Source organism: Numenius arquata, chromosome 2, assembly GCF_964106895.1.
Source record: "Numenius arquata chromosome 2, bNumArq3.hap1.1, whole genome shotgun sequence".
In the NCBI taxonomy this organism is placed as follows: Eukaryota; Metazoa; Chordata; class Aves; order Charadriiformes; family Scolopacidae; genus Numenius; species Numenius arquata.
In genome coordinates this window covers 129929432-129954736 of record NC_133577.1, presented here as the reverse complement: position 1 = coordinate 129954736, position 25305 = coordinate 129929432, and the positions used below count along the sequence as shown (strand labels likewise).

Below are 25305 nucleotides of genomic sequence, written 5' to 3'. Positions count from 1 at the left end.
CAAGTGTACTCTTCACTGGGTAAAAAACTGGCTGGATGGCCGTGCCCAGAGAGTTGTGATTAATGGGGTGAAATCCAGTTGGCGGCCGGTCACCAGTGGTGTCCCTCAGGGCTCAGTCTTGGGGCCAGTCTTGTTTAATATCTTCATTGATGATCTGGATAAGGGGATTGAGTGCACCCTCAGCAAGTTTGCAGATGACACTGAACTTGGTGGGAGTGTTGATCTGCTTGAGGGTCGGCAGGCTCTACAGAGGGACCTGGACAGGTTAGATCAATGAGCCAAGGCCAATGGGATGAGGTTCAATAAGGCCAAGTGCCGGGTCCTGCATTTCGGCCACAACAACCCCAGGCAACGCTACAGGCTTGGGGAAGAGTGGCTGGAAAGCTGGTCAGCAGAAAAGGACCTGGGGGTGTTGGTGGACAGCCAGCTGAACATGAGCCAGCAGTGTGCCCAGGTGGCCAAGAAGGCCAACGGCATCCTGGCCTGTATCAGGAACAGTGTGGTGAGTAGGACTTGGGAGGTGACCGTCCCCCTGTACTGGGCACTGGTGAGGCCTCACCTCGAGTGCTGTGTTCAGTTCTGGGCCCCTCACTACAGGAAGGACATGGAGCTGCTGGAGTGTGTCCAGAGGAGAGCCACCAAGCTGGTGAGGGGTCTGGAGAACAAGTCGTATGAGGAGAGGCTGAGGGAACTGGGCATGTTTAGTTTGGAGAAGAAGAGGCTGAGGGGGGACCTCATTGCCCTCTACAGCTCCCTGAAAGGAGGGTGTAGAGAGGCAGGGGTTGGCCTCTTCTCCCAAGGGAATAACGACAGGACCAGAGGAAATGGTGTAAAGTTGGGGCAGGGGAGGTTTAGATTAGACATTAGGAAGAATTACTTTACTGGGAGAGTGGTCAGGCACTGGAACAGCCTGCCCAGGGAGGTGGTGGAGTCACCATCCCTGGAGGTATTTAAGGAACGTGTAGACGTGGCACTTCAGGGCATGCTCTAGTGCCCGAGATGGTTGGTTTGTGTCTGTTTGTGGGTGGGTGTGGGGTGTGGTTGTGGGTGTTTGTTTTGTATGGGGTTTTTTTTGGTTTTGTTTTGGTGTTTGGTGTTTGTTTTTTGGGTTTTTTTTGTGGTTGGACTCAATGATCTCAAAGGTCCCTTCCAACCATGAAGATTCTGTGATTCTGTGAATTCTTTTTACCACTGCCTACAAATGTATCGATGCACATTCAGCTTTTCTCACGCCAAAATATCCTCTTAGTAACAGTTAACAAATAAAGTTAAATATCCAGCTCTGCATATATTCTCTTCGGTAGCTTAAGCAAGTTTCTCTAAGTTCAGAAGTGATCTCCAAAGTTGATTGAAAAAATAAATAAATAAAAGACTTAATCTCAGCAGGGTGTGCTTGGTTCCATCTTTGTGACGTTTCCAGACACATGATACACTAGGACAAAATTTGGCCCAGCTGTTGAGGAGGGAAGGAAAAAAAAACCCACCCAGTACAATAGACAATCTCTTTCCATTTTCAATGCCGCAATCATCGTCTTATTAATGTACTAATAAACTGCAGCTCTCAATCGCTGGATATTCCTTACTGCTAACAATTTATAGTAGATGTTGTGCTTTGCAAGTGATGCTCGCTCTTGATCCGGTTTTATTTTCCTCTTTCTTTTTTTAGGCCAAGCAGCTGGAAGAGAAAGACAGAGAGCTGAAGAAGCACGATGCCTACTACAAAGAGCAGCTGGCTCGGCTGGAGGAAAGGGTAAGTCGCCTTTCCCTTTTTAACGAAGAATTCTCTCTTCGTTTCGGCTGCTTATGTCTTACCGTTAAACAAGATGCATTTTCTAAGGAGATAAAGATTAAAACTGTGGCCAGAGGGTTTTTTTTTTTTTGCTGCCGTTTCTGGCTGAATATTGGCAAGATGGAGGCTTTAATGTTGAGAATATTGTTTTCTTTCCTAAGTTCTCACATTTGCAATGAGATTTCATGTCGCGGTAATTGCATACAGAGAAATAACCCGAACGAGGTTACTTTTATACCAGCAGTGATGAAGAGCCAGTGTAAGTGAATGAGTGTCACCAAAGGATCTTAAAATTGCACGTGGAATGCGAACACGTACCCTGAATTTCTGCTTTTATTGCAGTCCACACTTGCTTTCGTTGGGTGGAGTTAGCGGATCCTCCGAAAGCCACCAGTATTTGGAGAGTTTAATGCTAATTGCAGGTTGTTTATGCCACGTTTAAAAAGCACTTCTGTGTCTTTTTTTTTTCGCGGTAGACTTGAAACTAAACTGTACAGAACAGTTTGGTGAGCTGTGTGAAGTGCTTACAGTTTTTTAGCATATTGCTGTTAACGTTCCTATTTTTTATAGGGCATTATTTTATAGGATGTTAATTTCAAATAATTACTGCTGTCATCATTTCCTAGATCCCAGGTTGGTTGTAACCTTCAGCCTGAGTACATTTGCCTCCTTTTCCCCCTCTGCCTTTTTCCTGAGCCTGCTTATTGTTGATTAATTTAAATTATTTTTTTTTAGTTAGTTTTGAAAACGGTTTTAATAAGATACATATTCATTTATGCAGCTTAGCGGGAGAGAAGAAAACCCCTTGTTTTTATGGATTAGGAAGATGAACATGTTGCATGAATTATCAGTGTGTATAATTGGTCTTAATGAATATTTTAAATAGAGGGCATATCAGATACTGTCTCAGTGTTTTGTCCTACCTTTTTGAAGATGACATCAATGAAGTCATGTTCTTGGCGATGAAAACTAGTTTGAAAGGATGAGGGTAAATTAGTTTAATGATTCTAAAACTGCATTATTTAAACAGTTAAAAATTAAGAACCTTCACAAAAAAACCCACCAGGCTCCAGAATACCTTTCTTACTCTCAAATAACTGGCTGGTGTTAGAGGAAAAGGAGTCTGCAGTATCTCATCCAACCTCATCCAATCTCATCCACCTTCTTGGGGGTGGTTGTACCCCTGGTCTTAGTTACCAGCCTCTCGTTTTATCATTTCGATATAAGTAGTGCTGGAGTAATTCATGATAAACCATGATTCTTTGTTTGAAAGCTTTTGCTTTAGCTTTTTAAGGTGCCATGAAACAAATAAGATTTTATTCTTAGTTATTTTTAATATTAAATTAGGTCGCTGATACAATGCCTTTGCTTGCTCCTGTTAAGTAAAGACTTAACAGTCTCCAGCCTGGAGAAGAGAAGGCTCTGGGGAGACCTTAGAGCCTCTTCCAGTCCCTAAAGGGGCTCCAGGAGAGGTGGGGAGGGACTCTTGATCAGGGAGGGGAGCCACAGGAGAAGGGGGAATGGTTTTAAACTGAAAGAGGGGAGATTTAGATGAGATATTGGGAAGAAATTCTTTGTTGCGAGGGTGGTGAGACCCTGGCCCAGGTTACCCAGAGAAGCTGTGGCTGCCCCATCCCTGGAGGGGTTCAAGGCCAGGCTGGATGGGGCTTTGAGCAACCTGCTCTAGTGGGAGGTCTCCCTGCTCATGGCAGGGGAGTTGGAACTTGATGATCTTTAAGGTCCCTTCCAACCCAAACCATTCTATGACTCTGTGACTTCCAACGTAGAACCATGCGTTAACATAGAACCATAGGATTGTCCAGGTTGGAAGGGACCTTTAAGATCATGGAGTCCAACCATTAACCTAACTCTAATAAAAAGTCACCACTAAACCATATCGCTAAGCACTATGTCTTTTAAATACCTGCAGGGATGGTGCCTCAACCACTTCCCCTGGACAGCCCATTCCAATGCTTATGAATACATGTGAATATATAATTATTTGTGTACAAGTGAGATAATGAACTGTAAACATCTGTAGTTGAGTATTACTTAAGCATCGTCCCCCAAGGGATGTGAAATAGGTGAACTCTGCCGTCTCTTGCTTTCTCTTCTCAGACTTGGAAGTCTCCAGGACTGGAGCAGGCAGTTCAGAATTGACTGCCTTATGCCACGCATGATGTTTGCTCTGTCTTCAGAGTGGGGTTTTCATGATATTAAGGCTTTTCTTTTCCTTCTGACATCTTTATTTGTAAGCTGAGGACCCTTTGCTTCGTCGAGTTGTCACCCAGGTTGTTTTCAAAGCACACGTGCATACCTCTTCTGCACAAAAAAGAGTTGTTGAAGCTCTGAAAGGAGGTGAACTCTGTGCTCCAAATCTGGCTTTGAACTTTTTTTCCGAGATGTGGAGATTACAGAATGAAAACCTGCAAAAGCAGAGAGGTCACATCTCCTGCAATCCCGGCTTTGCCGAGGCTGGTGCCCGCAGCCGTTATTAAGGTCATTTGTGAGAGTCTGTGTTGGGGAAATTTGAGCACTGGGATGGAAATAGAGCTTTAAGAAAAAAGGAAGGTCTGGAAAGGCCTAATGTTTTGGAAATTACAGGGCACAATAATAGGCTGCTTATTTGTTCCCAACCTTGTTCTGATTTCAGGGAAAGGTAAGCAGTGTCGGGGTACAGGCTGTTCAGCAGGGAAAAAATCGGGATGGGAGGTGAGGTGGGAGCGGAGCGAGCGGAGCTCAGCGAAGTAATGTCAGTACGAAGAAGTGTGCAATGGGAGTCTGTCACCTGTGACAAAGAATGCTAATTACATTCTCAGATCATTCTTACATCAAATAAGCACACTTTAAAAATACTTCAGTTATGCGTATGTGGCATTTCTGTCTGTTGCATCATGGAGTGTCAGAGCTCATCTGTATGATTAATTGCCTTTTTGATTACTTAGCTTTTTCAATTAGAAGCTTGATATTTGTGTTCTTCAGTGCTGCTGAAAAAACAATGCAGACATTGTTAATAAAGGGAGATGACAACAGAACAGATTAGTGTCAGCGCGGTGTGCTCCTTATGGAGAAAATTACTATACATATTCAGCGCCAGATGAAGTCTGTCAATTATAAAATATTTCAGTGACTGAGTGAAGATGCTCAACCTTTTCAGAGGATTAATGCAGGACAAAATAACTGTGCACCAGTGACAGCTGTGATACTAAAACATAAACAATTCAATTCTCCAGGGCAATATCTGTTCATAAATTTGGTTTATGTGCTAAAAACCTTTTGATACTTTCCAAAAACCCAACGATTCCCCTAACAGCTGCCAGTGTTTCTAGGTCAAAGATAGCACATAAGCTATGAGTTATTACATGCTCCGCAGCAGCAAAGCAAAATGAGATAGTTTAACAAAGGAGTTAAAGAATAACCTTCTCATACTGTATATCTGACTGGGATGTAAAGCTGTTATTTAAGGATTCAGCCCGTTAAGCTTGGAGAAAAATTTATCGGTGTTTTTCATTGTCTGCTGACAGGGTAATGGTGCTTCTTGACTACAGCAGAAAACCCCAGAGATGGTGGTATTCAAGCCATTGACATATGTGTACCCTACATTGTCTTAATTATTTACTATAATAAGGTGGTGTTAATGGTATTTTAAGCCATTTGATTTTTCTTTTCAAATAGCAGAGGAAGAAAAAGGAAAACTGCCATCACGGGCAGGTTGAGCAGCTTTGTTAGCTGGAAGAGCAATCCCATGGCCTTTTCCTCTGACATAGTCCCATGTGTGTATCCACACACATAATGACACACTTCTGTGCTGATGTTCTGTTTAGCTCCTCCACGTCCATCATCCTTCCATTGTGCCACTGGTTTCAATGTCAACTCCAAGCCTTGGTGGCTGTTGACTTCATAACCATAGAATCATAGAATGGTTTAGGTTGGAAGGGACCTTAAAGATCATCAAGTTCCAACCCCCCTGCCATGGGCAGGGACACCTCCCACCAGACCAGGTTGCTCCAAGCCCCATCCAGCCTGGCCTTGAACCCTTCCAGGGATGGGGCAGCCACAGCTTCTCTGGGCAACCTGGGCCAGGCTCTCACCACCCTCACAGCAAAGAATTTCTTCCTGAGATCTCAGCTCAATCTCCCCTCTTTCAGTTTAAAACCATTCCCCCTTCTCCTATGGCTCCCCTCCCTCATCAAGAGTCCCTCCCCTACTCTTTAGTAAGCCCCCTTTCAGGTACTGGAAGGATCTTTGCATCTCTAATGTTGCTGTGACACGTAGGTTCCAGCATCAACAGTTGCATTAATTTTGTCTATAAAGTAGCTGACACCCTGTCATTCCTTCATCCCGTTGCTCTTTTTGTTCCCTCTTATTCCTGTAATTTTGGCGTCGTGCAGACATTCATAGAATAGAATCATAGAATTATCTAGGTTGGAAGGGACCTTCAAGATCATCTAGTCCAACCATCAACCTAACTCTGACAAAAAAACCATCACTAAACCATGTCCCCCAGCACCATGTCAACCCGTCTTTTGAACACGTCCAGGGATGGTGCCTCAACCACTTCCCTGGGCAGCCTCTTCCAAGGCTTGATAACCCTTTCTGTGTAAAAATTCTTCTAATATCCAATCTGAACCTCCCCTGGCGCAACTTGAGGCCATTTCCTCTAGTCCTGTTGCCTGTGACTTGGGAGAAGAGACCGACCCCCCCTGGCTACACCCTCCTTTCAGGGAGTTGTAGAGAGCGAGAAGGTCTCCCCTCAGCCTCCTTTTCTCCAGGCTGAACACCCCCAGCTCCCTCAGCCGCTCCTCACAAGACTTGTGCTCCAGACCCCTCACCAGCTCCGTTGCCCTTCTCTGGACCCGCTCCAGCACCTCAATGTCTTTTTTGAGTAAGGGGCCCAAAACTGGACACAGCACTGGAGGTGGGGCCTCACCAGTGCCCAGAAAAGGGGACGATCACCTCTTGAGTCCTACTCACCACAGTGTTCCTGATGCAGGCCAGGATGCTGTTGGCCTTCTTGGCCACCTGGGCACACTGCTGGCAATGAGGATGAGGCGTGTCCCCCCTGTGCTTCTGTCGCTTCAGGTATGATGCAACTCTTCCCAGTTCAAATTGTCTTCAGCAAATCCAACTATTTTCATGTTACTCTGCTTCCTAATACTGTTAAGCATCATTACAAGAATCATGCTCCTAGTCATAGGAGCAGAAGAAAATTAATACACTGCTGTGTGACACAAGTACTTTGAAACAACTTTGATGATCAGAGGGCTGTAGCAGATGCTGGGAGGGCTGGAGCCCCTCTGCTGTGAGGACAGGCTGAGAGAGTTGGGGGGGTTCAGCCTGGAGAAGAGAAGGCTCCGGGGAGACCTTAGAGCCCCTTCCAGTCCCTAAAGGGGCTCCGGGAAAGCTGGGGAGGGACTCTTGGTCAGGGAGGGGAGCCATAGGATGAGGGGGGATGGTTTTAAACTGAAAGAGGGGAGATTTAGATGAGATCTCAGGAAGGAATTTTTCACTCTGAGGGTGGTGAGGCACTGGCCCAGGTTGCCCAGAGAAGCTGTGGCTGCCCCATCCCTGGCGGGGTTCAAGGCCAGGTTGGACGGGGCTTTGAGCAACCTGGTCTGGTGGAGGTGTCCCTGCCCATGGCAGGGGGGTTGGAACTGGATGATCTTTAAGGTCTCTTCCAACTCTAACCATTTTATGATTCTGTCATTCTACTTAGTTTATCAGTGTGAATGAGCAAGGTGTGTATCCCAATATTAATCGGGACATTTCTTACCTGAGCTGAGTTTTTTATTCTTACTGAGTTTCCTGGAGATACTTTCAGTAAGTATTGAGTACTGTACATGTGAATATGCACACAGAGTAAGGTAATAAAATTATTCTGTTATCATTTGGAGGTTTCAGCGTTATGTTAGATACGCTACAGATTTAACAGTCAAAAAGTTACTGCCCCGGGAGTTCTTCTTTGCCGATTCCGTAATTTCTGTGCGTCTCCCTGCTGACTTCAGTGGCCTTTGTGCAGCCAGACTCCTGCACCGCACGGGGCTCACTGCCAGATCAGAGCCTGAGAATATAGACATAAGTTCCGGGAATCTGATCCTCTTATCTGCAGCCGTGGGTTTTTTTTTTTCAGGACTTAAATTTTGAGGAAAGGATTTGCAAATCGTAGGTTTGGCACTTAATTTGGGGATTCTGCTTTACCATGTAGGCTGTCAAGGAGCATTAACCTTAAGGTAAGATGAGCACGCAGAGCACAAAGCTGTGAGCTGATGGCACATACTATACCAGGTGTTAAATAGTATTATCCATCCTGCTTGCTACAGTAAATAGGATTTCGCTATTATGATGTGTCAGGATTTTCAGAGAAATCAAATTTTCTAGACACTAAACTGCCGTCCTCACTGCTGAGCAGCTTTATTCTGGGATCTTGCGTTCCTACTAATCCTGTTGGTAGGATATGCTTATACCAATTGTGCGGGGAAATTATAATTTAATGATCTCTTCCTTTTTGCTATTCAAGGCTTAGAATGGACCAACGTGCTTTGCAGTGATAGCCCCGGTGCTCAGAAAAGGAAATGATATACGGTTCAGCTTCACAGCCAAGTATTGGCTTTTTGTAGGTGTTTATAATGAACATAAGCGCTAAGATGCAAACATCGCGAGTTCCACATTTGTTCAGAGGCTTGTTTACCTTTTCAGATCTCAACAACTAAATAATCAGAATCTGTTTACTGTGGTTTTTTGTAAACTGTAGTTTGCAAGATGTAGATAACAGAGGGGGACTATTATAAAGCAGTATAATAGCTACAAACATTTCTATTCCTTACAACATATTTTAGCAGTTTAAACGTTTTTGTTTGTTTTAAGTTATCAGTCTGTTTACTTTCTTCGATCTGGCGTGACTGTATCAGCAAGAATTTCATAACTGGAGGATGATTCTGCTCTCACCTCTTGCGTTTAGAAGTTTGTATTCGCTAGAGCAAACATGTTTACTCTCCGCACATTTGTAGTGCCTTCTTTCACGTCTTTCAAAATCAAATAGGAGCGATGTAGGTACAACGTTTTAAGATTTCAGGCTGGATCCAGCAAAGTAGGAGATGATTTTGGCTGATGATACTCTGTAGGGAGACATAGGGAAAGCTCACCAACATTTTCACAGAATCACAGAATGATGTGGGGTTGGAAGGGACCTCTGGAGATCATCTAGTCCAACCCCCCTGCCAAAGCAGGTCCACCCACACCACGTTGCAGAGGAACGTGTCCAGGAAGGTTTTGAATGTCTCCAGAGAAGGAGACTCCACCACCTCCCTGGGGAGCTTGTTCCAGTGCTCTGGCACCCTTAAAGGAAAGAAGTTCCTCCTCATGTTTAGAGGAGAACATAGAACTTCCTATGTTCCAGTTTGTGCTCATTTCCTCTTGTCCTGTCACTGGGCACCACTGAAAAAAGACCAGCCCCGTCCTCTTGACACCCACCCTTTAAGTATTGATACGCATTGATCAGATCCCCCCTCAGTTTTCTCTTCTCCAGACTAAAAAGACCCAAGTCCCTCAGCCTTTACTCATCAGAGAGATGTTCTAGTTTCATCATCTTTGTAGCCCTGTCCTTGTTCCCATCAAGAAATAAGATTAGTTGTAGCAGAGAGCTGCCAGATTTGCTAATCTATACTTGCTGATGAAGTGCAGTGGGTGCTTTCCTCTGTGGACACATGTAATACTGGTAGGTTTTTCCAAATTATCCACTGCAATACAAAATACAACTCGAACCGATTTCTGTCCTAAACCTGATGTATAGCAAGAGGAATAATCACTGTGTTCTACATTTGCTTTATATTTTGTATCTTTCTTACCAAAGACGAGTAAAGCAACCTTTTGGTAGCTGCTTTAAAGTACACAGCTAACATCTCTTTTGATAACAAGTTCTGTAAAGGAATAAAATCATAGAATAGTTTGGGCTGGAAGGGACCTTTAAAAGTCATCTAGTCCAACCCCCCTGCAATGAGCAGGGACATCTTCAGGTCAATCAGGTTGCTTAGAGCCCCATCCCACCTGACCTGGAATGTTTTCAGGGATGGGGCATCTCCCACTTCTCTGGGCAACCTGGGCCAGTGTTTCACCACGCTCAGCATAAAAAATTTCTTCCTTATATCTCGTCTAAATCTTATCTCTTTCAGTTTAAAACCATTCCCCCTTGTCCTATTACATCAGGCCCTGATAAAACGTTTGTCCTCGTCCTTCCTGTAGGCCACCTTTACGGACTGAAGGGGGCTCTACGGTCTCCCTGGAGCCTTCTCTTCTCCAGGCTGAAGAACCCCAACTCTCTCATCCTGTCCTCACAGTGGAGGAAACATTGAAACTCATAACTTCCCCAGCTTTCAGAATGTCTCCAGTTTGCCTCTATGGAGATGCTGTGCCCTCTATGCCCTCTGTCCAGAGAGATGAATTTGGTAAATGTGGTAACAGCTAAAAATGCTTGGTCGTCTTCTTTCCTCTGCTATGAGATTTCTACTGATGCTTGCAGTAATGCTTGTATTTTCTTCCTGAAAGGAGGTTGTAGAGAGGCAGGAGTTGGTCTCTCCTCCCAAGTCACAGGCGGTAGGACAAGAGGAAATGGCCTTAAGTCGCACCAGGGGAGGTTCAGATTGGATATTAGGAAAAATGTTTACACAGAAAGGGTTATTAAGCCTTGGAATGGGCTGCCCAGGGAAGTGGGTGAGGCACCATCCTTGGAGGTATTCAAAAGATGGGTTGATATAGTGCTTAGAGACATGGTTTAGTGATGTGGGGTGGTTTTTTTTTTGTTTGTTTGTTTTTTTAATCAGTTAGGTTGATGGTTGGACTAGATGATCTTAAAGGTCCCTTCCAACCTAGACGATTCTATGATTCTTTGACCTAACCGAACTCCTGTATTTCAGAAGAGACTTGCTGAAAGGCGGTTTGTACACCTTCAGTCTCTTCACATTCTAAGTGGGTATCCGTATGTTGGAGTACGTAACAAGAATTTTGAATTTTAGCCAGTCAGTATAGCAGCAGTTTGTAAATATCTATGGTTTGAAAGACAACACTTCCATTGTTCTTACTCTTGTCCATTTTTATGAGATGTTGGCGGTGTTTTCTTCTTGTTTCTGTCTGTTTGGCTATTTCTCTCCCCCTGCCCATATCAAATATATAAATATGTGTATAAAAAGCTGCATATTAATACATAACCCTATTTCCAAACACTTTTCAGATTGAAGCAATAAAATCTATTCTGGCTTCCATTTAAAGAATACCACTGTACATCATATCATGTAATTATTAATGAATTCTATTACCGCTGTGAAGTTATCACAGAATCACAGAATCTTCTTGGTTGGAAGGGACCTCTGAGATCATTGAGTCCAACCACAAAAAAAAAAAAAACAAAAAAACAAAAACAAAAAGAACCCCACCCCCAAAACCAAACCAAACACCAAAAACAAAACAAAAACAAAAACCAAACCAAAACAAACACCCACAACCACACACCACCCCACCCACAATCTCGGCCACTAGAGCATACCATGAAGTGCCATGTCTACACGTTTCTTAAATACCTCCAGGGATGGTGACTCCACCACCTCCCTGGGCAGGCTGTTCCAGTGCCTGACCACCCTCTCAGGAAAGTAATTCTTCCTAATATCTAATCTAAACCTGCCCTGCCCCAACTTTACACCATTTCCTCTGGTCCTGTCGTTATTCCCTTGGGAGAAGAGGCCAACACCCACCTCTCTACACCCTCCTTTCAGGGAGTTGTAGAGGGCAATGAGGTCTCCCCTCAGCCTCCTCTTCTCCAAACTAAACATGCCCAGTTCCCTCAGCCTCTCCTCATGTGACTTGTTCTCCAGACCCCTCACCAGCTTGGTGGCTCTCCTTTGGACACGCTCCAGCAGCTCAATGTCCTTCCTGTAGTGTCTTATTGGCGTCTTGATTTTTTTTAATGGATGTTCAGCTGCGACAGCGGGTTCTTGCGGTTTTCCCCAAATCGGTGAAGCGGGAGACCCGAGTATAAAATCAAGATATATTAATTTCTGATTTTGTATTTGGGCCGGGAGACTTTTCTACGTCTGCGCTCATCTGCTGCACCAATGAGATAAAAGTAGGAGTTCATCAGAGTTTCCCAGTGCTTTGTATTTCCGGATTCCTCCTGAAAACCACCCTTTTTAGTACTGACCAGAGCGTAATGGTTTTGTCAGTTTAGCATAATAAAGCTGTCAACCCAACCTGTGATCTTGCTTGCTGCTGCCAATAGTAGAAAAATCCCTCTCTTCAAATTTCATTATATTTGGGGGGGGTAGAGCTTTTGTTGAACGCTTCTTGCCTGGCAGGTTGAGATTAGGAAACTTGCTACCAATTACAATATCTGAAACCTCAACCTGATTGACAAAGACAGACTGAGCTGCAGCCTTGGGACTGGAGCGCTGCGTTAATGCGCCACCCCCATATCTCGCTGTGCTGCAATGATTATTCCGAACAATTGTTTTCAAACCCTTATTTTTATAGTTTTTTTCTGCTCATTATCTTTCATTTACCATTTTTTGGATTAAATAGATAACATGCTACCTATTAAATACACACGTCACCCATATTTTTTTTTTCCCGAAACCCACAAAAAATGCCCGGCATTTTCTTCCGAGACATTTTCCCATGAAAAAATACCTGTTTCAGTTTCATCTTTCACTATCACATATCCGATCGATAGCAATGCTGAAATGCTGCTTAATAACAAAATAAGGAGTTGTTCCACGCTGAATAGAAGGTATTGATGTTTCTCTAAATGTTTGTTTATAGATTATTTTTCCATTCTGCATGTGTGTCTTCATAGAAATGGAGACCAAAAAAAAGAGTGCAATAAGAATATTCCAGGCATTTTTCCCTGTGCAGTAAGATGCTTGGTTGCTTTTAACATATAACCAGTAACTTCATATAGGTGGTTTGCAATCCTTTTTTTAACTTAGCCAATATGTGCAAAACCATGGTTGGGGATCACAGAATGGTTTGGGTTGGAAGGGACCTTGGAGAAAAGGAGGCTCCGGGGAGACCTCCCCCCTCCTGAGGGGGGCCTACAGGAAGGCTGGGGAGGGTCTGTTTACAAAGGCCTGCAGTGACAGGACGAGGGGCAATGGTTTTAAGTTGGAGAAGGGGAGATTTAGATTGGATATTCGGAAAAAGTTCTTTACCGTGAGGGTGGTGGAACACTGGAACAGGTTGCCCAGGGAGTTGATCGAGGCCCCTTCCCTTGAGATATTCAAGGTGAAGCTCGACGAGGCCCTGGGCAACCTGGTCTAGTTGGGGGTGTCCCTGCTGACTGCGGGGAGGTCGGACTAGATGACCTTTGGAGGTCGCTTCTGGCCTGGACCAATCTATGAATCTATGAATCTATGAATCATCCAGTTCCAACCTCCTGCCCCGGGCAGGGACACTTCCCACCAGACAAGGTTGCTCAAAGCCTTGTCCAGCCTGGCCTTGAACCCCTCCAGGGATGGATTTTGATTTTTGGTAGTTTCAGCGTGGGGCAAAAGATGGATAATTTCATGTTTTCATTTTGTAAGAATTTGCAGAAAACCTAAGGATAATGCTATGTGGGATGCAAGTGAGTAACTCGGAGCAGCAGGGATGTATTTATATGATCTCTTAAGACTTTTCAAATATGCTGTGCTTTTTGCAATGCAGTTATAGGCTGGGTTTTTTCCTTTATTTTATCTCCATTAGTACGTCTCTCTAACCCATCATCATTCTTGCAAATTTGTTTTCCTGGGGAGCGTCTGGTTTACTACATTTTTCTTGCATCACCGGCCAGAACTGACTCAGACATTTTCCTTCCACTATTCCTGCTATGCCATTATGCTTTTTGGCTTAAAATGCTGTTTTAAACTCATCCTGGAGTCTCTTTCTTAGCCTATAGGATGCTCCAGTGTCGTTTCCTATAGAATTTCAACACTGAATTTCCTCAGGTATGGGGGAGGATGGTTTTTTGATGTTGGCAATGTCTGCGTTACGCAGAGATATGCTCGGAGAGGTGGGATGGTCTTTGATTGGAAACATTGATGCTCAAAACCTCTAAAATTCAAACTCTCAGAGATTTTTGGTAGTAAATAGGGGATATACTAACCCAAGAAACAGGGAAATAATATTTTTCAGGAATTGGCTATTTATATAGTGCTCTGTGTTTATCCAGCTATCATGTAGCTTTGTAAAGATGATTTCTTTTATAAACCCATTTCTGTTCCTGCAGCTTGGTTTTTTTTTTCCTTTACTGCTTGAATTGCAATTTTTTTCCCCCTAACTTTTCCTCAGTTATACAATTATCAGTGCTTTGGATCTCGGCATTTACTGACTTCCTACTGTACTTTAGGAATAGGAATTTATTTGCCTTCCCATAATGACTGGTCATCACTAATCATTATTTTTCTCCGAAAGTGTTTCAGTTTGTGTTAAAGTCACTTGAATCTTGGTGCTTGTGGAGTCTGAACACATAGATGCGTTCTTCCTACGAATCAAAAATACAGATGAGGATATCTTTCTATGAATAAGAAATACAGATGAGGATAAACTGTGATGGGAGTGGGAACATATGGGGCAATGCTGAAAAACAAAGCAGTGGAAAAGCAGCATGTTGGGCAGCTCCTCCACCCTCCTTCTTAATCATAGAATCGTAGAGTGGTTTGGGTTGGAAGAGACCTTAAAGATCATCCAGTTCCAACCCCCCTGCCCTGGGCAGGGACACCTCCCACCAGATCAGGTTGCTCCAAGCCCCATCCAGCCTGGCCTTGAACCCCTCCAGGGATGGGGCAGCCACAGCTTCTCTGGGCAACCTGGGCCAGGCTCTCACCACCCTCACAGCAAAGAATTTCTCCCTGATATCTCATCTGAATCTCTCCCTTTTCAGTTTAAAAATATTCCCCCTCATCCTATGGCTCCCCTCCCTGATCAAGAGTCCCTCCCCATCTCTCCTCTTCTTTATTCCCGTGTCCGAAATCATGTTTTCCAGAGAGCTGGATAATGCCTTTCCCCTGCCGTTGCTTGCCTTGCCCAATGCAAGGACGGGAAATCCCAGACAGTGGTGTGGGAGCAAGCCCTTGTCTCCCGTGGGACAGTCCCCCAACATCCCACGCCAGCTCCTAACAAGGCTTCTGATGGGGCTAAGCGGGTTGTTCGTCTGGCACCGCTCACTTTTATGAACACAAATTAGTGGATGCGTAGAGTTAAACATAAAGATGTCAGTGTTGCCGAAGTCACCCCCAGTGATTGCGCCCGCATCCGTGTTCGTTTCTAGTTTCAGCTGCGCTTTTCCCCTTCCCGAGGAGTAAAGAAAAGTATCGTGAGAGAGACTTTTTTTTCAATAGGCAAAATGGAAGGAACCGAAGAAATTTGTCATTTGAATGTTAAAAGGCAGTGTTTATCGCATTCCGTAGGGTATGGCAAAATGTTTTAACATATGGGGAGTTAATGAATAAGCAGCTTTCATTTCACCCAGGTCTGTTCCCTCCTCCCACCCTCTTTCCTTTACAGAAGTTGAAGTTTGGGAACAAATGCTCTACTAAGTTAACACTATATTAAAACAACACTCAGTGAGATAATTTGCTTGGATTTCTTTGTCACGGTAACATATTAAGAAAATACTTCAACTCTAGATTGAACCCCCTGAAAAGTAAAATCCTAAAAATTTTTAGGATACCTCCTAGATATTTTACTGGTTATATGATATTTGGAATAATTCCACAGAAATCATCCTGTAGTTTCCTGGGAATCTGGTAGAAATATTTTCCCTGAAATATATTTATCTTTTTAATATGTTCATACTTTTTTTGAATTGCTCAGTAATTTTACTTTTGGACAAGCTGGGCATTGGATGTAAATAAGTGGAATACAGACCAGTCCCTGTTTTCCCTTGTTTTCTATTCTCTGTCCTTTGTGCATTTAAAACCAAGAAGTACCTAAATTAAATATACTTTCCATTTAAACGAATATCAATATTATGTGTATTAAAAGATTCTCTGGGCACCCTTTCTCTTTAAAACAGTCCCTTTTCTGCCTGAGCAGTAGTTAGTAATTTTTCCCAGCAATAATGTTTATGTGAAATGTTGCCGTGCTTTTTTTTTGTAAATAGTCTTGTAAACCTGAAGGCTGAAATAGCCTTCCCAAGCACATACCGGCTTCATTTTCACTGCTGTCACTCTGAGTGATATTTTAATTTTTTCTGCCCCTAAAAATACTTCAGTCCCATAACCGATAGATAAATGAGAGAATCCCCAGGAAATGCTGCAGAATGTTTCTATTTGCCAGCACAATAAATGCAGAAGCTAATAAATGTCCTCTTACATCAGGAGGGGGCGTATAATGAGTAAATGATGGGAAAAGGAATTTGGGAAATAAATGATCAATCCAACCTAAGTCGACAAACAATTTCTTAATAACTTGGCCTTCGGTGGAGAGAGGGCTCTGCTCAGCCCAGAGGAGCTCAGCGCCGGAGATGGGCCCTTTCCGTCTGGCAGCTGATGGATTTTGGGAGGCTGTTTTAGGTTGGCTGAACAATAAGCTGCTATTCAGAGACAGCCTTTTTCACGTGAGGCTTTGGTGGTTCCCCTTTTGTTCATATAGGCAAAAGGGAGAGCAGATTTAATCCCCGTCAGCCTCAACAGGCTGGGTGGAGAGGAACCTCGTGAAGTTCAACAAGAGCAAGTGTAGGGTCCTACGCCTAAGGAGGAATAACCCCATGCACCAGTACAGGTTAGGGGCTGACCTGCTGGAAAGCAGCTCTGCAGAGAGGGACCTGGGAGTCCCGGTGGACAAGTCACCCATGAGCCAGCAATTTGCCCTTGTGGCCAAGAAGACCAATGGTCTCCTGGGGTGTGGCAAGAAGAGCATGGTCAGCTGGTCGAGCGAGGTCATCCTCCCCCTCTACTCTGTCCTGGTGAGGCCACATCTGGAGCACTGTGTCCAGTTCTGGACACCCCAGTTCGAGAAGGACAAAGAATTACTGGAGAGAGTGCAGCGCAGAGGCTACGGAGATGATCAAGGGACTGGAGCATCTCTCTGATGAGGAAAGGCTGAGAGACCTGGGGCTGTTCAGCCTGGAGAAGAGAAGACTGAGGGGGGATCTCATCAATACTGAGCAATATCTAAATGGCGGGTGTCAAGAGGATGGGGCCAGACTCTTCTCAGTGGTGTCCCACAGGACAAGAGGGAACGGGCACAAACTGGAAGAGGGGAAGCTCCATCTCAACATGAGGAGGAATTTCTTTCCTTTGAGGGTGGCAGAGCCCTGGAAGAGGCTGCCCAGAGAGGTGGTGGAGTCTCCTTCTCTGGAGATATTCCAAACCCAGCTGGACACGTTCCTGTGCAACCTGCTCTGGGTGACCCTGTTGTGGCAGGGGGGGTTGGACTAGATGATCTCCAGAGGTCCCTTCTAACCTCAACCATTCTGTGATTCTGTTTCTATAGGGTAAGCACAGAGAATGCTGGGTTTTGGGAAGGCTTTGTGTAAAGGACACAGTTCACGCCATACTTGAGGAAATCAGTGCTCTGTTTTGTGTCCTGCTCCTGTTGTAGGCATATTGTCTTCCTCATCTCATTTTATTGTGCAAGAGATCAAGTCCTGCCCAGGAGCTGTTGTGTCTAGAGATGATATTCTTAACATCAGGGAGAGTCCAACCACCGTAAGAGCTGAACCAGCATTTTAGGATGCAGCCATTGCAAACAGAGGGCATAAGACGGATGTACTAGTTTTTGTGTAAGAGTAATCGTGGCCCAGATCTCAGCTTTGTCCAGGCTTTGCCACAAAAGGAGTGAAATGTTAAGTAAAGTTTTTTTCTGTGTTGAGAATTAAATACAGAACTTCAGAATTCTGTATTTTTCTGTATTCTGGGAAACTCCCCAGAAACTACAATAAAGGTGGCAGAAGGAACTCAAACTCAAGATGACCAGGAAGGTTGAACGAAGAAAACTGGTGAATATAGGAGGGGAGAAAATCAGAATAATGGACTTGGTGCCAAGCCGAGTGACAACTTCTTTTCAGCCAAGTTTTTGCTTTGAAGAGAGCAAAACTAATTTGTCTTGGGCATTATCCAGATACTTTTAAAATCCCTCAGTTCTCATTTTAAAGAGAAGCAATAGATGGCATTGAGTTTCTGGATTTCTGAGATGCTTCCTGGAAAAATAATGTGTCATTTTTACACTAGTATTTCCAAGTTGAAGGTTTCTTTAGTCTTGTATTCTGTTTTAACTGTTTTTTGGGCTGTTTATAGGTTCTGTGTCTGATAACCCGCTCGGTAGGTGATGGGTCCAGTTCGGCTGCGGAGGGGGCTCATGGTTGCTCTTATAATTTTTAATTGGGATATCCGGACAGCTTGGGAAAAGCGGTGGCGAACCCTCGGTAGCTGGGAGATGGGACAGAGATGATGATGCCAGGCTGGTGCTGTGCTCACCTCTCTTTAAGCATGTCAGAGAGAATTGAAAGTTCCCCCCCCTTTTTACGCCTTTCTAACTGAAAAGCATTATACCTGAAAGCTGAGACTTTTCAATATGTTTCTATTCACATGCATATTTCCATGCCTCAAAAGGCCTTTCCTTTTGAAATACGGAAAGATAATCATGTGTTTGAAACGAGTAGATACTCTCCTGCCACTTTTGAAATCTTTATTTTTTTTTTTCCCTGTGTCAGAGAGTTTAACCGTTTGCGTTACTGTGGCCTATAATCACGTAGGAATATGTATTTATGCACATTAAAACACAAAAACAGAGCTGCGGTAATTAGGAAGCAAATTCAAATGAACCAGAGCAGAGGAGTTCAAACATATGTCTAATTCTCAGAGAAGGATTAGAATTTTTTAAAATGTCTTACCTTAATAGCATTTCAGTGTTTTCTATATCTGGGACCACTTTAATCCAGTTAAAGATTTTTTTTTTTCCCCGCAACAAAATTTCTTGCTTATTTATCTATATATTTATCAGACATAAAACCCAAAGAAGATATTCCTTGTTCCCAATAGACTGTGACAATAATACAGAATATTTTTGGGTGTTTGATACCATATGTATTTTTAAAAGCAATGCAGATAATTGTTGCTTCGTGCCAGCTCCAGTGTCTTTTCGTGCCAAGCTTGGTCCTGATTTCAGGAGTTAATCCTCACTAGCCTACACTTCTCAAAAGCAGAAGCATAGTAGTGCTTGGCGGTTGTTAACGTGATATAAATTATAATTACCTCTTTCTACAGGTCTAAATACTTGCGTTTTGACCCACGTTACAGAAAATGCCTCTGTTTTTTGAATAAATGGTAATTTTGTCTTTGAGTAACAAGTGAATCTTTCAACAGAAAGTCTGTTTGATGATCCTATTTCTGTTTCACACCTTGGAAAAATCACTGATTTTTCTTTGCCTCAGTTCCTCCAAGCAAGGGGAGAACAGTGCAATCATCAAAATATACTGAGAGTGGGAATTCTCCGATAAATTCTATGGAAGGAGATATCACGCAATTTATTGTCTAGAGAAGCAAACGCTTTAAAATATGCCATCTTTTGTGTTAACCATTTTATTCAGCAAAATGTCTAGAAATTTGAAGGCAGGACTTTTAAGTTACTCTTTATTCATTTCTTGCTTAGGCTTTTAAAGCATTTTTGCCCAGATTTCATTTTGAAGATAGCAAAGTGTTATTTTTCATATCAGGTGGTTATAGTGTTCGCTGTTTAATGCATTGAAACGGCGTAACGCCAGCGACAAAACTGTGTATTAAAGACTGTTCTGGATTGTAGTGAACGATATCTCATGCATTATTTTTCAGCAAACCCTACTTTGTGGGATTTACAGCGGAGTTAGGTGCTGGATGTATGCAGGGCTTTTGTGATTACAATAGTAATACGGAGATTTTCCCTTTTTTCCTATCCCTGCCTCCCACTGGGTTTCACTTGCACGAGTTTTGTATTCAGCAGGTAATGTTGAGAGTGAACACAACATGCAAAAATCATCTTTTTTACAAGCTGTGTATTGTTTGCTAAAGCATAAAGAGAAAAGAAAAGGTGGTTTGGAGTAAGAGAAGAGCCGGAGTCTTAAATCAGGCCTCCAGGAGCCCCTTTTTCAGGGGGTGCCAGACACTCAGGAGCTCTGTCTCTCCTTACAGGAGACAACCTTGATATAGTTTCCTGTAGTTGAAGCTGTTCAGTTTGGTGTCTTAATAAGCAAAACTGTTCTGGGCGCAGGAGTCAAATGTACATTAAGTAAGTTTGCCAATGATACTCATCTAGGAGGAGCTGTGGACTCCCTCAAGGGTAGAGAGACCTTACAGAGAGCTCTGGGTGGGCTTGAGAGCTGAGCAATCAACAACCCTATGAAACTTAACAAGAGCAAGTGGCGGATTCTCCACCAGGGAATAACGTATTCCTGGTTATACGAACAAATTGGGGGATGAGAGGCTGGAGAACAATCCTGCAGAAAGAGATCTCGGGGGTTGGGTTTATGGCAAGTTGAATATGAGTCAACAGTGTGCCATGGCAGCCCAAAGTGCCAACTGTGTCCTGGGGTGCATCAAGCACAGCATCGCTAGCTGGTGGAGGGGAGTGATTGTCCCACTCGACACTGCACTGGTGTGGCCCCACCTCGAGCTCTGTGTGCAGTTTTGGGCACCTCAATATAAGAAGGACATCAAACTGTGAGAGTGTGTCCAGAGGAGGGCAACCAAGATGGTGAAAGGCCTTGAGGGCAAGACTCGTAAGGACTGACTGAGGCCACTTGGTGTGTTCACCTTGGAGAAGGCTAAGTGAGGGGTGACCTCATCGCTGAGGGGTGACCTCGTCACAGCCTTCCTCAGGGGGGGAATAGAGGGGAAGGTGCTGATCTCTGGTGACCAGCAATAGGACATGAGGAAATGGAATGAAGCTGCACCAGGAGAAGTTCAGGTTGGACATTAGGAGAAGGTTTTTCACTGAGAGGATGGTCGGTCCCTGGAACAGGGTCCCCAGGGAAGTGGTCACGGCACCAAGCCTGTCAGAGTTCAAGGAGCGTCTGGACAATGCTCTTAGTCATATGATTTAGTTTTAGGTAATTCTGTGAGGAGCAGGGAGTTGGACTCGAGGATCATTATGGGTCCCTTCCAACTTGAGATATTCTGTGACATATTCCCTGTGTCCCCTTTAATACCAGTGAATTGATACACTATTTTTTTTGACTTAACGCTACCAAATAATGTGCTGCCAGTGTAACACGCCCCTTGAAATGAATACAGACCATACTCTATTCATTACACATTTCAAACAGCTTTCAAGATGTTTCTTCCTTCTTAAGAATTTACTGCTGCTACTGTCACTTAATTTTTTGTAACTTTCTTTAATTACATGTTTAAAATAACTTGCAGAATGCTGATGACTTGAGAATCTCTTACGGCTGAGCAGGCAGTAGTATTTCAATTGAGCAAAACAAAATATTGCTGTGTAGAGGTAAGATGAATTCTTGGATAACAGTGGAGGTTGGACTTCCTTTTGTTAGAAAATACGAAGAAGTTTTCCGAAAATGACCCTTTTAAATTCCGAAAACTTCAAGTGATTGTTTTTTCTTTGAATTGTTGCCACGAACTGACAAGAGGTGATTTCAGATACTTGTAAAATTGAATGAACTTCATAAAAAAAAATAAAAGAAAAATCCCTACAAGACCTGTGCTTTTATATTGGAAAATCAAGTGTAAAATGCTCTGTATGTTTGTACCATACAACGTGTGGAATATTTCTGAAGTGGAAGTTTTACCAGTTACCATTTGGAGAAGACTGAGGGGGAATCTGATCAACGCCTATAAATACTTCAAGGGTGGGTGTCAGGAGGATGGGGCCAGTCTTTGTTCAGTGGTGCCCAGTGACAGGACAAGAGGAAATGGGCAAAAACTTGAACAGAGGAAGTTCCATCTAAACATGAGGAGGAACTTCTTTCCTTTGAGGGTGGCAGAACCCTGGAAGAGGCTGCCCAGAGAGGTGGTGGAGTCTCCTTCTCTGGAGACATTCAAAACCTCCTGGACACGTTCCTGTGGGACCTGCTCTGGGTGGACCTGTTTTGGCAGGGGGGTTGGACTAGATGATCTCCAGAGGTCCCTTCCAACCCCATACCATTCTGTGATTTTGTAATTCAGTGATCTCTTTGGGTGTTGATTATTGATTAGTATCTCTAGGTAGCTGATAAGGTTTGGTGTGATGAGGCCCGTCGTAAGAGACAAATGCCATGGACTGTTGCCAGCACAGGTAGACCTGCTTCATAACAACAGCAGTGACCTACACAGGCAAATTTTGAGTTCCCAACGTTAGCCAAAATAAATGGACGTGGCGTGGGGGGGCTACGTGTATATATGCAGGCTGCATTCTCAAGAAACAACTAAAAATCTGTTCAGACTAACGAGGAAGAGGTGTCTGCGGAAAGCTGTGGATGTCTGGAAAAAGACAGGTAAATAACACAAGCGATCACTTTGAATGGAAAGGAAAAACAAAGACACCAGTGGGGGAATATACATATGTAGGAGACAGAACATACACTAAATACCTGCAGGAAGGTTGAAAGGCAGAAGAACGGCTCTGGCTTGAAAGATGCGCCGAGCACTGTAGGAGGGAGAGTTGAAATGGATGGTAGGAATAAACAGAACCTCCGAAGAATGCAGGAAAAAGAAGCCCAGTAAATAGTGGGAATCATCTTTAGAGGTCAGAAAACATAGTTATAAATGATGAATGTTTTTAGAGGTCTGCATTTGAATTATTTGGCTGAGCGTATCGTCCAGCTGTAGGAATTTTGTGACATGTTGCCTTATGACTTGAGAGCCATAGAACCGTGTTTTTAACTTGCAAAGCAATGTATTTGGTGCTAATGATTACACTGTAGCGTGCTGAGCCACTTAATCGGTTTCTTTTTCAGAGGTCCTGGAGTTTTTATTTAGCAGGTTTTTGAGTGCGAAGGCCACCTGCCTTCGTTTTGGCTGCATTTCTTTCAGAAAGGCTGTTTCCAAACGGAATGGCTCTGCTGGGATACACTGTTGTAAGAGCATTGAAAAATTCTCACATTAGTTTGATTTAAACATGCTCCGAGCTCATTTCGTTTCTTGCTCCACTAAATACGAGCATAGTTCTCAATCTAGACTAAGTGTAAAATGTAGTTCTCTTGGATTCAGGTACTTTTCAGTCATCTGGACAAATACATACAATGTTTTTCACCAAGGAATTTTTTTATATCCTTCATATTCTTGTTGTACCAGTCCTGATATTTCCTTACTGCTCGCACGTGGTTTTCAAAACAGCCAGAGACCACCCTTGAAGTACTTTAGTCACTTCATAATCACCAAAAACTGTTATCGATACGTAGGTTTTTACAGTTTGGCTTAGCTCTTGTTGTACGGCATCCACTGTCAGGCAGTTCATATTTAGCGATTGAAAGACTTTCCACCTTGATATCTTGTGGGTGGTTTGACATGGATCAGGAACTTGGAACAGTGAAAGGATGGTGTCTCCATCACAGGAAGGACATGGACCTTGTTGGAACGGGTCCAGTGGAGGGCCACGAAAATGATCCGAGAGGTGGAACACCTCTCCTATGAGGACAGGCTGAGAGACTTGGGGTTGTTCAGCCTGGAGAAGAGAAGACTCCAGGGAGACCTCATAGCAGCCTTCCAGTACCTGAAGGGGGCCTACAGGAGAGCCGGAGAGGGACTCTTTGTCAGGAGATGTAGTGACAGGACAAGGGGTAATGGTTTTAAATTGGAAGAGGGGAGATTTAGATTAGATACTAGAAAGAAATTCTTTCCTGTGAGGGTGGTGAGACACTGGAACAGGTTGCCCAGAGAAACTGTGGCTGCCCCATCCCTGGAGGGGTTCAAGGCCAGGCTGGATGGGGCCTTGAACGACCTGCTCTAGTGGAGGTGTCCCTGCCCATGGCAGGGGGGTTGGAACTGGATGATCTTTAAGGTCGCTTCCAACTCTAACCATTCTATGATTCTATGATTCACCTCCTCTTTTCTGACTTGCCAATCCTGACATCATCAAAAGCTTCTCTTCCAACAGTGAAAAAAGTTTGTTGGTCTCACCAAATGCCAATAATCAAGTGGTCCTGAATAATTAACTCACCCTACTTAGATACTACAGCTCATAATTCCACAATATGAGGGTTTTGGGGGCATCAATCAAACTTCTTGAATCTCAGTGTAGTATCGGCGTTGGCTGTGCTGAGACAGGTCCCTGAGAAAGTTACCACAACCTGGTATCAGTTCAGAAGAAAAAAGACAAAACTTTTTGAAGCTGTGACATAGGGACAGGAACAAGCCTGTGAGATGACGTTGTTGCCAGGGCTGTTGGATTGAGAGAAATGGAGTATTTTAGAATTTCTTTCAGGAACTTTATTCTTGATCTCTTGAGGGTTGGCGCATAAGTGTTATTTGTGGCAGCGTTGTGCTTTTCAAAAAATGGTAATCTCGCACTCATTATGCCCTTCGGCAACCAATCTCACTGAGCAGTGATAGAGGTAGATCTAATAAGCAAAGCTAAACCCAGCTACTTTCCATTTATTTGAAGGAAGATACAGCTAATCTGTGATTCTTTATGTTGGGCTTCTGCCACAAGATGAATTTCACATACAGCTGCAGAGCAGATTGCACATCTACAAGCCAAAATAGATTTTCATTCTGATAGCAGATATATCACTGACTGTAAGTATACATATTCAGAGAATTATTGGATCTGGAAGGGGCCTTGGGATGTCCAAACTCCTGCACAAGTCACACTGAGACAACACACTGAGACAGATGAAGTTGTTGAGGGCTTTGTCCAGTCAGATCTTTGATGACCTCCAATGCTGGAGGTACCACAACCTCTTCAAACCCCTGTCCCCCTGCTTAATTATCCTTGGAGGGAAATATTTTTCCTAATAAATCCATATGGAACCTCTGTTGTTTTGGTTTATAATGATTGTCTCTTGTTCTCCCACTTCAGATCAGTAGAAAGTCTGTCTCCATTTTGTTGATAACTTTCTCTTGGGGCTTTTGAAGCTGCTCTGTCTCCCCAGATCTTCCTCTCCTCCCAGCTAAACAAGTGATGTTCCCTTGGCCTCTCCTCACAGGGCATGTGCCCCCAATTTGTTGTCACCTGCAAACTTGGTTTAGCACATGCTCCATCTCTGGATCATTGTAAAGACATTAAAGAGGGATGGCTGCAGTATAGACCCCTGAGGAAATCTACGTGTAGCTGCCCTCCAAGTAGAGCCTGATGATCCAGCCAAATTTTCACCCATCATTCACAGAAGCAATTTTCTCTTATTCTTTTGACCACTTTAATGGATTATCTCTCTGCCTCGGAAAGCTGACCAAAATAACTTTGAAATAGGTGGTGTTTAAAGTGATTTTCCAGATCATTCCTCTGACTGCAGAGGATGAGCAACATCATCTTAACATCAACATCAGCTACTGTAGTCCATGAAAGAGCTACATGAACTCAGAGCTGTCCCTGTTACAACTTTTCAACAACAGCTTTGTGAGTAAACTCAAATCGTCTTCCCT

At 43.7% G+C, this 25305-nt stretch overlaps 1 protein-coding gene across 2 annotated transcripts in view; it reads left to right on the top strand.

Annotated features, from left to right (window-relative positions):
* The window catches only part of CHCHD3 (coiled-coil-helix-coiled-coil-helix domain containing 3), a 186571-nt gene that overhangs the window by 115630 nt on the left and 45636 nt on the right, over nucleotides 1–25305 (top strand). For both annotated transcript variants that reach the window (XM_074144641.1, XM_074144642.1), the window contains exon 5: nucleotides 1667–1750. In XM_074144641.1, coding sequence (XP_074000742.1) covers nucleotides 1667–1750 — 84 coding nt within the window. The remainder of the gene's footprint in view (nucleotides 1–1666; nucleotides 1751–25305) is intronic.